The sequence below is a fragment of the Gallinula chloropus genome (genome assembly GCF_964237585.1).
Source record: "Gallinula chloropus genome assembly, chromosome: 8".
Taxonomy (NCBI): Eukaryota; Metazoa; Chordata; class Aves; order Gruiformes; family Rallidae; genus Gallinula; species Gallinula chloropus.
The window spans coordinates 26,014,899-26,027,055 of record NC_140093.1 but is presented as its reverse complement, the minus strand read 5'-3'; the positions used below and the strand labels follow the sequence as shown (position 1 = coordinate 26,027,055).

The 12,157-nt window shown below is 42.3% G+C and overlaps 1 protein-coding gene across 1 annotated transcript in view; it reads left to right on the top strand.

Annotated features, from left to right (window-relative positions):
• Positions 1–12,157, top strand: part of DOCK10 (dedicator of cytokinesis 10) — a gene marked incomplete at its 5' end in the record, with an annotated part of 158,001 nt that overhangs the window by 66,931 nt on the left and 78,913 nt on the right. Inside the window, 2 exons of the mRNA XM_084267706.1 lie at positions 807–892; positions 9,126–9,208. Of these exons, the coding sequence (XP_084123832.1) occupies positions 807–892; positions 9,126–9,208 (169 nt within the window). The remainder of the gene's footprint in view (positions 1–806; positions 893–9,125; positions 9,209–12,157) is intronic.

Here is a 12,157-nt window from a genome sequence, read left to right as displayed (position 1 = left end):
CAGAGGAGCACTGCTGGTGGCCCAGGCCTCTCGTTGGCCTGACGGGAGCTAAGGGAAGCTTGGCTCCTTGCAGAGACCTTCTGAGATCCACTTCTCTGTGATTTCCTGCCGTGGGGCCTGACAAGCCTCTCAGTGAGGAGCTGCTTTCAGAAAAATGGCTTGCTTTGTGCAGCTTCTGAGGAGTCTGAAGAGGGGCTGCAGGCAGGATCGGGAATCCCACATCAGCCCTGCTTTTCCGTCCGCACCCGCGGATGGAAATGCCCTGCTGAGAAGCTGTGCCCTTGTTCCACTTGCTTTCTGACCATGGAGGCATTCTCTGGTAGGCCTTCTGCAGCATACTGCAAGGACTCTCTGCTCCCCCCTTCTCTTTCCAAAAGAGCCCAAGCCTTTAGCTCTGTCTCCACATTCCTTGCTGAAAAGACATGAGGGTGAGAAGGGAAGTGGTGGAAGCAAGTAACACAGTTGGAATTGGCGTGTATTTCTGGGAGAGGATGTAAGTAAGACTTGATGACTTCTTTTATCAGAAACCTTAGAGACTGAAGTAAGTTTTTTTGGAACAATGTTGTTCCCAGAAATTATTCAAACACCCTGTCTTGTTTGTAATTATGCTTTAGCTGATAGTATTGAATAGCATGTGTGGGCAGGAGCTGGGCTGTACTTGTTGGTCTGCATGTGCATTGGCTGCATGACAAATTGCAAAAGGCAAGCCACAGTAATGAGGTTCTTAACCTCTTCATGAGACAAAACTGCTGTTCTGTCACTCCTGACTAATTTGCTTTTTTGTTTGTTTGTTTATTGTCAGACAGACACAGTTTCCCTGGAAATCAGGACGCTGTATCCTTCTGTACCTGAAGATGCGGAACAAAAAGCAGAAAATTTATTTGTTAAAGAGGTAAATATCTAGTGTGTGTATCCTTTAATTCTAAATGAAAGCAAGGCTTTGGGGGAGGCGTGCTGTGATTATAACAAACATCTTTTTTCTTGTAGTATTGTTTAGTTGTTTTGAATCAGGTTTGACTTTGAGAGGCCGGAAGGAGGGGCGGGGGTTAACAGCATACTGACAGGTGCCTATTCTGAGATGTTTGCACAGGAACTGAATCAGCCTCTCATTCTACTGTTTTCCAGCCTGTCACTAATTAGTCCACTGATATTGATGTTGGTATTTTTACATGAGGGCTAATCACTGGTGATCTGAATGCACTTTGCATTTGGAAAATACTGACATCTTTAAAAACATGGTAACTATTTGACACTGGCTTGGGCTGTTAGAATTATTACAAGGTATGTATCTTATTCTGAAGAGTAGTTGCACTGTGAAAAATGTGTAGGGGTTTGTATTTATTGTCAGTACTTAGACTCTATTCTACCTTCATACTAGAAAGTCGAGCGAACTTCTTCCATGGCAGATAGAGCCTCACCAGGAGTGATTAAGTGCTCCACCTTTAAAAAAACATTATAGTTTTATAGGAGAAGATTGCTCTTCCTGCTACCTCGGGGATATTTCAGGTTGTTGCTGGTTTTATCACTTTGAAGGCTATTGGAGGTGCTGGCTGCAGTATTCAAAGGAATTTATTTTAGGTGATTCCCTGAACCTTCCCAATCTTTCACTGGAGATGTAAAGTACAGCTTATTGTTTGCATTAACAAAACATTTATGGAACCAAATTTACAGTCAGCTTCTCTAGGGGATTTAAGTCCCAGCACATATAATTAGCCCATAATGTGTGTGTCCTCTGCCTTTTTTTTCCTCAGATAGGGATTTCTTACACCTGGTATCCTGGATTGAATGAGTATGGGCTATTCCACGTGAACCACAGCACTGTCATTGAAAGATAATTTGTTGAATAAAAGCTAGGTGCAGACAAACACAGCAGTTAGAGAAAAATAAAATCCAAGATTAGGCAGAATTGTAGCTGTTGAATTAGATGCAACATGACATTTTACAGGCTGGCCTTATTTCTCTCCAGCAGGTCTAGATAGAGCAATAACAACTTACTGCCAGCTCAAATTGCCTGAACTTTGCCATGTTTCTTAATGTGACAGTAGGGTTAAAAGATAACATAGCTTATGGAATTATCTACCTTCCCAGAAGCCTCATTGCCCTTTCAGCACGTTGGGGTCTGCTTTTTATTTTAAGGTTCCACAAGCTGCAAGGCCAGCAGTGCACTCGTAGCTTCACGGAGAAAGTGGTGGGTCTAAAAAGGGAACATACAACACGGTGTCTGGGAATCATTACAGCTGAGTGCTCCAAGGGGATAGTAACGACAACCTGGTAAAATATGCACTCTGCACATTAGCTTTCTCTGCAATACCAGTGAGCCAGGGGAGGGGAGAGGGGAGTAAAGCAGTGGAAAAAAGCGATACTAAAGAACTAAGTCAGTGCATGGAATAGTATCAGGATAAGACCTCTTTTAAAGCAGTAAAACATTCCACCTTGCCATGATGCCAAAAGCTATATATAAAGATAAATAAGCTTCAGGAAGATGAAGGTTTCTAGTCCAAAATGAATTAAAACTGAGTGTGGGGTGCAGTGAAGTTCTGTGACCGTAGTCCACTCCAGCAATAGCAGAAGTCTTTTCTAACCCAGGAGCAGTCTGTTTTGTCCCAGGCTGGTGTTCTGCACTTCTGCTTAGATGTGCAGAAGTGGAGTGTGTGACCTCTGCTGCTTTTTTGGAGCCATGAAAAAGCTTAGTGAAGGAGTCGTCTTTTCTTCAATACACTATGATATCTTTAACAGTGAAGGCATCCATCTCGTACATACTCAACTGTCTGTTGGTCAGCTGGACTTGTACAACCCAGGATCAAATGTCTAATTCCTGATTCAATTTCTAATCATCTTGCTGAAGCCGTTTTGATGTTCCCCATAAGTGGCAATGGCTCTCTCTGACCATTAGTGTATATTACACTGTCTCAGTGGTTTAGGAAGTCATGACCTAAAAACATGGAGTGTCAGCTATCTACAAATGAAGTGTGCAGTGTTGAAGGTGCAACTTTGTTCATATGGTGTGGTGTGAGGACATGGTACTGAAACTATTTCAAGAGCTCAGACCCATGATCTCCTGTTTCGTCCTTCTGGATGTTTAGTGTTGTTCAGACAGTCTTGTCTAGAAGGAACTGCTAGGTCATTTAAAAGGGCGGTCAGAAGCATACAATAACACCTTAAAACCCTGCCTGTCTCTTCCTGGGTGTTTTGTTTTCCTCCTGGTGACAGTAGCGAGGTTTTATTTCCACCTCTACCTCTTTCCCTTCAAGGATTGTTTGCTTTTTTCCCCAGCCCTTACCAAAATCCATACACAAGAGAGCTCAGGGATTTGGTCAGATACCCATGGCTCAAGTAATCATACACAGTACTTAGAGGCATGCCCAGATGACTTGATTGCCTGTGCAATATCGGTTTGTGGATGCAAAAGAGCTGACGAGCCAGATGAAGAAAGATGAGGCTGATGTTGCTGAGGAGAGCTTTCAGTACAGATAGATGGCATTTGATGCTCTCCATGTGAGGTCTGTGCCTCTCCTCTAATTCGGTTCTTTTAATGCTGCATTTAGATTCCTCGCTAACTTTCGCTGGCGGTGATGTTCAGGTGTTATGGGAATGGGTGAGGCAGAAGAATTGACTTGAAATAAGATGTCTAGCCTTCTCCTTTCTTCTTTAACTTTTCATTTTACAGTTTCAGCAAATAAGGTGACTTGAACAAATGAATCATTCTCTGGTGATTAATATTTTATTAGGATGCAAAGTGAATAAATATTTTACATTATGCTTGATTAATATCCGAGTCCCTAAATTAATGTCTAATTATTAGGTATATTCTAAAGGCAATACTTTGTGAATTGATCATTCCTATACCTGTAGTTGCCTCAGGATATTCTCCCTGTGGATTTTTCCACTTCAACTTTTCTGAGGCAGGAGGAGCTTGAGTAACTAAAGTAGGTTCCAAGAACAGAAAAGTTTCCAGAAACTTTTAAAGCCAAAATAAATCTCTGTTTATTTTCTCTAAGTATTCCTGACTTCCTTGAATTCTGTACTGCACTGTGCTGTTTCCTCCCAAATTCTGAATTTTCTCACTCCTCGTAGGGTCTGCTGCATGTCTTTATGCCACTCAGCGTTGCACTTGTGGTTGATCATTTTGGCAAATAGAAAATTTGCTCCACAATGAAGTATTTTTTTCCCCTCTTAGACTGTGAAAACATTCCTAATATCACCTTTCCCAACTCTTCCTGAATATGCAGATCAGATGGCAATCCTTGGGATTATCCCAATGCTTCATCCAGAAATGAAGAAGGGGCCAGTGCATTTTGCAATGCAAAGCTCTGTTTAGTTTGAGGAACTTAAGCTCTCTATTTGCCACACAGGTAATCCTCTATTGGGTTGCATCCAGTCAGTGTTGTCAGAAAGCATGTACAAGTATGTACCATTGGTCTGTGTGTGTCTATATGAATGGAATTGTAGGTATATATGGGGCAAAAATCCAGAAAGTAAATGTGTTGCCTATCAATGGTCCTTTCCTGAATTAGGTTAATGTAGCTGATCCCTCCAAAGGTGCTGCTTGGATACGTTTTTGGGAATCACGTTTGCATAGGGACTGGTCCCGTGGATGAGGAAGGGTGTGTGGGAGCAGGGGTGGCAAAAGGATGCTGCTGGCTGCAGAAGCTTCTCCAGGTTATGCAGAGTAATTGAGCCATGTTTGAGCATGCTTGAGGCTTTAGAAGTCACTGTAGAGCTGATCATTCCTTTCAAGTCATGGGTATGAATGATGACAACTTGGCAGTTGTCATCTTGGCAACTTGTTGAAAAAAGCCTGGGAACCAAGGCCAATTATTAATGATGTGTGTGTGTGACCTGATTGTGTGCACTGAGTGAGGCACCCTGAGGTAGACCCAGAACAGAGTATGCTAACAGCACTCTGCACCTCCAGCATCTCTTAAACTTCTCTGGTGACTCTATATTTGATGTCAATTTGTGGTGTTTTGACTTATGGAAATGGCTCTTAAAAATGAGGACAATGAAGAAGTGAGTTTGCTGGGGAGAGACTAAGCTTTCCTGCACTGGGATGTTGGCTCCTTGGCATTTGTATGTGTGACTGTAGTCCTCATGCTTCATCCGTGGAGCAGTGTGGACTGTGCTGGCTGGAAAGCATTACATCAGAATGAAATAACAGTGTAAGAATATTGACATTTTATTTGACTGATTACATAATTCATTTTGCATGTTACAAAACAGTAACATTCATGTGGACACCTCTGAACTGTCCTGTGTATATTTTCTCAATACAAAAGTTGGAGTTGGAAGTTTTCACCCTCCGTTCATCTGGGGGATGATTGTTTTATTTGAGATTTTTCAGTTTGTGTTACAGGATCTGTAAGCAGTTATTAAATGGGAGTTTTAGTAATCATAATTTTAGAAGATCCACAACCTTTTGTATACCTACCAAAACTGGTTGTGTGTTATTTCTGAGGCTGTTTATTTACAGGCTACACGGCTGTGCCGCTGGACTTCGCTGTATGTGTGAACTGTGTTAATTTGGAAATGCCTTCAAGAGCCCCAAAATGAAGGTCTGTGTTGCCAGCAGCCAGTTGTGACACTACCATGCTTGTCATTGGGATGAGGGAGCAGGTCAAGGCCTGGGGTGGAGGGGTGAATTTAAAGCCAGGGTGATCACACCACCTTCCCAAATCCCTGTGCACCGCCTTTGGAGAAGTGGTTGGGACAGGTTTATGAGCTGTGCTCTGCATGTCCCCAGTCACAGGGCAGAGCACAAAGCCAGCTCTGGAAGCTCTTTGCTTTCTGTTTTCAAGCCCTCCCCTATTTAACATCCTCTGCTTTCCATAGCTGCCCTTGAAGGGTGAGGTGCTAGGGTTGCTTTGTCTGTGCAGGTTGTCTGCAAGAAGCCCAGCTGTTCCACAGATTACTTCTATCATGTGAGCATCTGTATTTCTGAAGACCACATACCTAGAGCTATTTTAGAGAGAGGAAAAGCAGTGGAGTTTCTTTTAGCTGTTTCAAGGTGTTTACTTCACTCGTGTTTCTCTCACTTCCCATTCTCTTCTTTTTTTCTCCAGAAGATTTATTTGCTTTGCAGGGTGAATCTTTCACTTTGGTGGCCTGAACCGGAGCTAAGAAGTTACAGGTGGAAAAAGCTTGCAGGATTGTGTGTCTGTCTAAGGAAAAATTAGGCCAGCTGGGCAACAAGAAAAAAGGGGAAAAAAGTGACCTGAATTTGATAGGGCCCTTGGGAATGGGCTGTGCAGGCCTGTCTGGTCAATAGTGCAGTAGGAAAGTTGATGCAAATGTGTGCCAACCCTCCCACGTCCCAAAGTTTCCAGTTCTCCATCTATACTTTTCCTCCCCCACAGCCCACTTGAGCTCAAAGCTCAACAACCCCTGCACTGGTGCCTCTGCTCTTTGCCAGGAACAGGAGGATCCAGCTCAGACCTCTTGATGAAATCTCTTGCCTCTAGAAAGGTTTTTCTTGCTCCTCAAATCAGACTCGCAGGTATTTTCCTCAGTTCTAAAATGCAATTTCCAATAATAATATCCAATTAAAAAAAAAACCAAACCCACAACCCAAAACATTGGAAGTCACTACAGTCAGCAGAAGTACTGGATTTTTAGTTGGGATATTCTGAGGAGAAAAGGCTGTAACTGTTTTTTAGCTCCATCTAGTTTACAGTGGATAGCCACAACAAGCTGGTTCAAGAGCAGCATTAGCTGTTGCACTGAATTGGTTTGCCTTTTGTGAATTTACTGAATGGTAGTTGAATGTGCTGCTTGTCCCCTTTGATTTTTATTTTGATTAGCTTTTTCTTGGAGGAGCACAATAAACCTTTATAGTCATAAGCTAAAATTCTGTGGCCTGCTCTATATGTTATTCACAACTGTTTTTTTGAACACATCAGCCTATAATGTCTGCAATAAAAGCCTGCCTTGAGAATTCTCTGTGGGCTTTAATTGCCTCTGTTAAGTAGAATGCTTAGTAATGCAAGTACCACAGGGAAAAAGTGTTCCTTTCTGTAGAAGGTTCAGTTGGTTTACATTTCCCAAGTAGAAAGCAAGTGAAGTGTGAATTGGAGGGTCTGTACTCATCCCAAAACATTCACTGACTGAGCTTTTCATTGGCTCATGTAACATACATGCTGCTTTTGTAAGAGAATTCTTATAGCCTGGGTGACCATCAAATAGTTTTAACTAAAGCCTAGAACACACAAATGCCAGAGTGACCAATTTGTTTTCTGAAAACTCACAACAAACTGAAAAGGTTGTTTTGTTTTGGTGGGGAATTTTTTCTCTATTCGGAGGCAAAGTGCAAATGAGCTTGGAGTGGTGCAGGAGGAGTGTGGTAGTTGGGTGGGCTTTGGACCTGAGTGCTGAGGCAGTAGTAATGTATTATGTTCATTCTCAGATAATATGTGATTATTTTATATTGTCTAATGGTCATACTTTATTCTGCATCCTGTAAGATAGTGAGGGGTTATGTGCAGGTCCACATGGAGTGTGTGTACCACAGATTTTGGTTATGCTGAACTGCTCAGTTCAGTGCTGTGGGGAGAACTGCCTGTAAATGTCCATCACTTTCCTTGCCACTTTTTCCATAGTCTAAGACAAATAGAGGCATCGCAGGAGACACTGACCACACCCAGAATGGCTTCTGAACTCGTTTGTTGTTACACACTCCTCATGCTTTACACAATATTTAAAGAGGAGATTTGTTAAGCTAGTGCCGAGTAATTTAGAAAGTAGAGGCTGCTGTTCAAACAATGATTCCCATAGGAGCTTCAGAAGAGGCTGGTAGGGAAGAGGGGGAATACCCCTGGTTGGAGGAGTACTAACTTACCCTATCCCTTTGTCGCCTTTTCTTCTGCATCCTCTGCACAGTTTTTGGTATTTAAATATCTTTGATCTGCCTATTATTCCATTCTCTTAGTTTCCCAGAGCCTCATCCTTCCCCTGTCTATATGAGACTATCTTTCCTGTTCCCAACTCAGATTCCTTTTAATGCTGGTGGATGCTGTGGCTTCCTTCTCTTCTCTAGGTCTCCACCATTTTCCCTATGGTCCTAGGGAGCAGCTTCTACTGTTAGGTTTTAGACTTGATCCCTCTCTTTCTTCCTGTCCATCTTACGTGGGGCTGTTGCTGATGTTCAGTGGAGTGTGGGGAGAAAGTAATACAGTACTGGGGTAAATTCTCCATTGTACAGTACAAGTGTCAGTTTGCATTTCATGTTCTCTGGCAAGAATCACTGGAAATTCTGACATTGTGTCATTTCTCTTGTTGTAGCTGTGTACCTTCTCACTGCACATATTTCATGCACCTTGTGGTCTTTAAAATGTCACATTGTGTTTAACTGCATTGATAAAAGTTCTGCACAGAGTAAATCACACGGTGATTCTGGTCTATTTGACAATGTAGCAGAGCCCTTCAGGATAGTCTTTCTTCAGTACTGGTGCCCTTATTTCAGGGAGGTTGATATGGAATGAACAATTCCAAAAGATGAATGCAAAACCAGCAAGAAGGGGGTTTTTAGAAATAAAAACTACAAGGAGATGATGAGACAACTGAGTAAATTCAGTGCAGAAGGGAAAGGAAACTCTGCTAAGGAATGATTAATGTGTCCCTGACTGCTGTTAAGAGGTTAAAGATCAATCCTTAAGGGCAGAACAAGAAGTAGAGGGCTTGTCCCACAATAACAGGGAATAAAAGGAGTAAGGTAAATGTGTTTACAATAGAAGGCTTAGGTAATGAAAAAGGATGCAAACAAAAAATGTATCGTTATTTTCCATGGAGAAAGCCAGGCCCAAACTAGGTAGTGTCTTTTGAGGCAGTAGCAATACAATTTACTGATTATTCCTACTGAGTAGATGAGAACCAGTAAAGCATGTTAAATTGTTATCAGCTCCCTCCTCCATCTTGTATGATTCAGTGCATTTAATTTAAAAGGGAAATTGTGCTTCAAAATATGGAAACATATGACTTAGTCTTTCTTTGAAGAACTGTGCACCCAGCTATAAAAGAGAAGATACATTCTCTAGCACAAAGGACTTCCTCAGACCTTGCACAGTTCTCTAGTCTTCTTGAGTCTGACTAGTTGTAGTAATTCTATTGCTTTTGTTTGTGTCTTTTCTCTTTAGGCTTGTAAATACTACAGTTCCCAGTGGCATGTTGTGAACTACAAATATGAACAGTATTCAGAAGACTTTCGACACTTACCACAGTAAGACCTAGCATAAGTTCCTTTCTTTTTTCTTTAGTTTTTCCTATTAGGTTGTGTCATTTTGCTGAGCTTTGTCCATATTTGCACTTCCCTTTGTCTTGTATGATCTGCTTGTTTTACTGTATTTATAGTGCCTTGCATTTTTAAAAAGGGGAAGAAAAGGTCCTTCAGCAAAAGTTCAAGACTCGGCAGAATTCACTAGTATCAACAAACTCTATTAGTGCTGATTCAAATCCTGAGGAGCGTATTTGCGTATTCAGAGCACAGTTGATACAGGAAAGCTGTCTTTCTGTTTTCCTTAATAATGCATAAATGTCACTCACCTTTAACTGGGATTAATTCTCCTTTTAGTTACGCCTGTGTAACGGAGGAGTAGGATTTCACTTAGTGCCTTGCAGCAGCAGCGTGCAGCACTGTGTGCAGTGTGTACAGCATGCACTGGTGCAGCACTGCTGATACAAGGCTGCACAAGTGTGGGTACTCAGGCACCCCCTCTGTGCTTGGAGGAAATGCATTAAAATCAGCATAAATGTGCTGGGAGGAGAAGGAACAAGTTACTTAACTTGAGTGGAAAGACATTAAGAATTTGGTGATCACGTCTTCATGCATGACCCATACTCCTTTTTCTGGCAGGTTTCTATCCTGTGCCCTGAGGACTGTTTTAGGGAATAGTTAATCAAAGGTTGGATGCCCAAATGAGCTGTGTTACCACCTCATTTCCTGGAAATCAAGACATTAAAAATCATGATGCTAGATGAAAAAGTTTGTTATGTGCATATAACACAGGAATGGGTGCTCCAGGCTTGGCTTGGATGGAAACTAGCATTAACTAAAGATATTGTTTCAGGAATCAATAAATGATCCTTATGGTCCGTTCAGATGCTGTGCTCAGAGGGTTGAGCGCTGCAAGCCTTCCCTCAGATCTGCATTCTCTCGTACGTTGGTATTCTTATGAGCAATGTAGTACAAAAAGCTGTCAGGAGCAGTTTTGCAAAACAGAGATTATAAACATACCATTTCTTAAGTACCCAGTGTACTGATTGGTTTTGAAAATTAATGCTCTCAGTGCTCCAGAAAAATGGTCACAGCACAGCATTTTTCCATTTAACCTTAAGCATCTTCACTCTGATGAAATATGCATTTGACAGACATGGCTGCATCACTCTGCACAAAAGTACATTTTAGCTGATTATTTACATCCTCTTCTGTGAAGGTTATTTTAATACTGTGCTTAATATGATTTGCTTTCATGACTTCATGCTCCAGGGATGTTACGGTGTCTCACATCTTACTTTGTTTCCCCCTTGAATAGAGGATTATGGTGTTTTCTCTTGTATAAGAACAGAGCATTCAGGAATGGTTTAGATGCAGGACTGGTTGATGTTTCAGAAGCAAAGTCCTAGGTGGAGTGTTAGTATTTTGTTTGCTGAAAGCTGCCATGGATTTGAGCTTAACATTCTTTAAACAAAGCTGACTTGGACTCCACATCTTCTTATACAATTTCCAGCCTGGTCAACATCAATGGACCTTAATTTGTGCACGTATGTTACAAAGCTCAGTGTTTTGGACCACATGTCCTCCTCAACAACAAGGTGGCTCAATGCATCCTTGTCATGTTGCATCTCACTGTTGCCCAGTTTCCACAGATTTTTGTTTCATTTCTGAAATCTGAGCATATTGCTGTGTTGATTCCTTTAGAGGAATCGTGGTGTCAGGGAACACTGATGTGAGTGTTAAGCATTTAGCTTTGCATCAGGAGAAAAGAACATCATTTAACAACTCCAGATCTAACTGAGGCTGAAGGGTTTCCATCCCCTGAGAGTGTGCTGAACCTTCCTGGGGACTTTCCCATTTAGAAACACACAAACTGGGACTCAGCAGCCTTACCAGCACTGAGGGACTTCTTACTTGTTTGTATGTGAGGCCATGCTGTGCTGTTTCACTCAGTCATACAACACGTGAAGTTGTGCTTGAATTTTTTTATCAGGTATGGAAGTTATTCTTTCTAAATACCCTTTGTGATTGGGAAGCAGCTGCAGTGTGATGCCAACCACCTGGGGCAGGCAGCGAGGACTCGGCATGTCCGTGGTGCGATTCCACTGAGGTAGTGCTGTGGCACCAGGGAGGAGCTCAATGGCATATGCACAACATGACCGAATGTTTAGCAATTGCTTTAGTTTTTCTCTGAGTGTGTTCCTCCTTTGAGGTTCATCTCAGGATTTTCTACCCTTCAAATTCCTCTGTGTGAGCTCTCACTACCTCTTTTTGCAGCACTGTTTATGCGTGGTGCTGGTGCCTTCTCGCTGCTTGAGCAAGTGGAAGGAGAACAGAGGTTGCTTAGGGTGTGCTGCAGGAGCAGTGTGTCTGGGAACAGAAGTGGTTACCAGCAAAGTTTTTACTGTCATTTATAGAAAACTTGGAACATTTGGTAGCTATTTGACCTCTGGTCCATTGGAATTCTGCATCTTTGTATGGGTCTGAGGAGCCAGTAGGCAGAGAACAGGAGGGTAGCAGCAGGATCACATCCTTACCAACTTTGTCTGCCTGCCCTAGAATGATGAGCAGCATGCCCAAAAGTATTCCAATCCAAAAACCCTCTTCTATGGAGAGTGACACAGAGGTCTGGGTGGATGAGGGCTTCATGGGTGGTCAGTGAGGTCTGACTCCTGAAGCAGTAGTGGTCTAGCTCTTTCTACCTTTTATAGCTCTGCTGAAAGGACAGAAGGATTTCCTTCTTTCTAAGAAACTTGCCATGTACCCAGGCTTGTGGAAGGGCTGGGGCTTAATGGAACAGGCTCACCCTGATCCTGAACCAGCAGAGTGGGGCACAGTTGCTGTGTTGTATGGTAAGGCACTGGCTCCTCACTAATGCAACAGATTTTTTGACTCCTGCTTCCCCTCCCAATAGCATCAATGGCATTAGGGCTGTGGTTTTGTTTCGGGTTTATT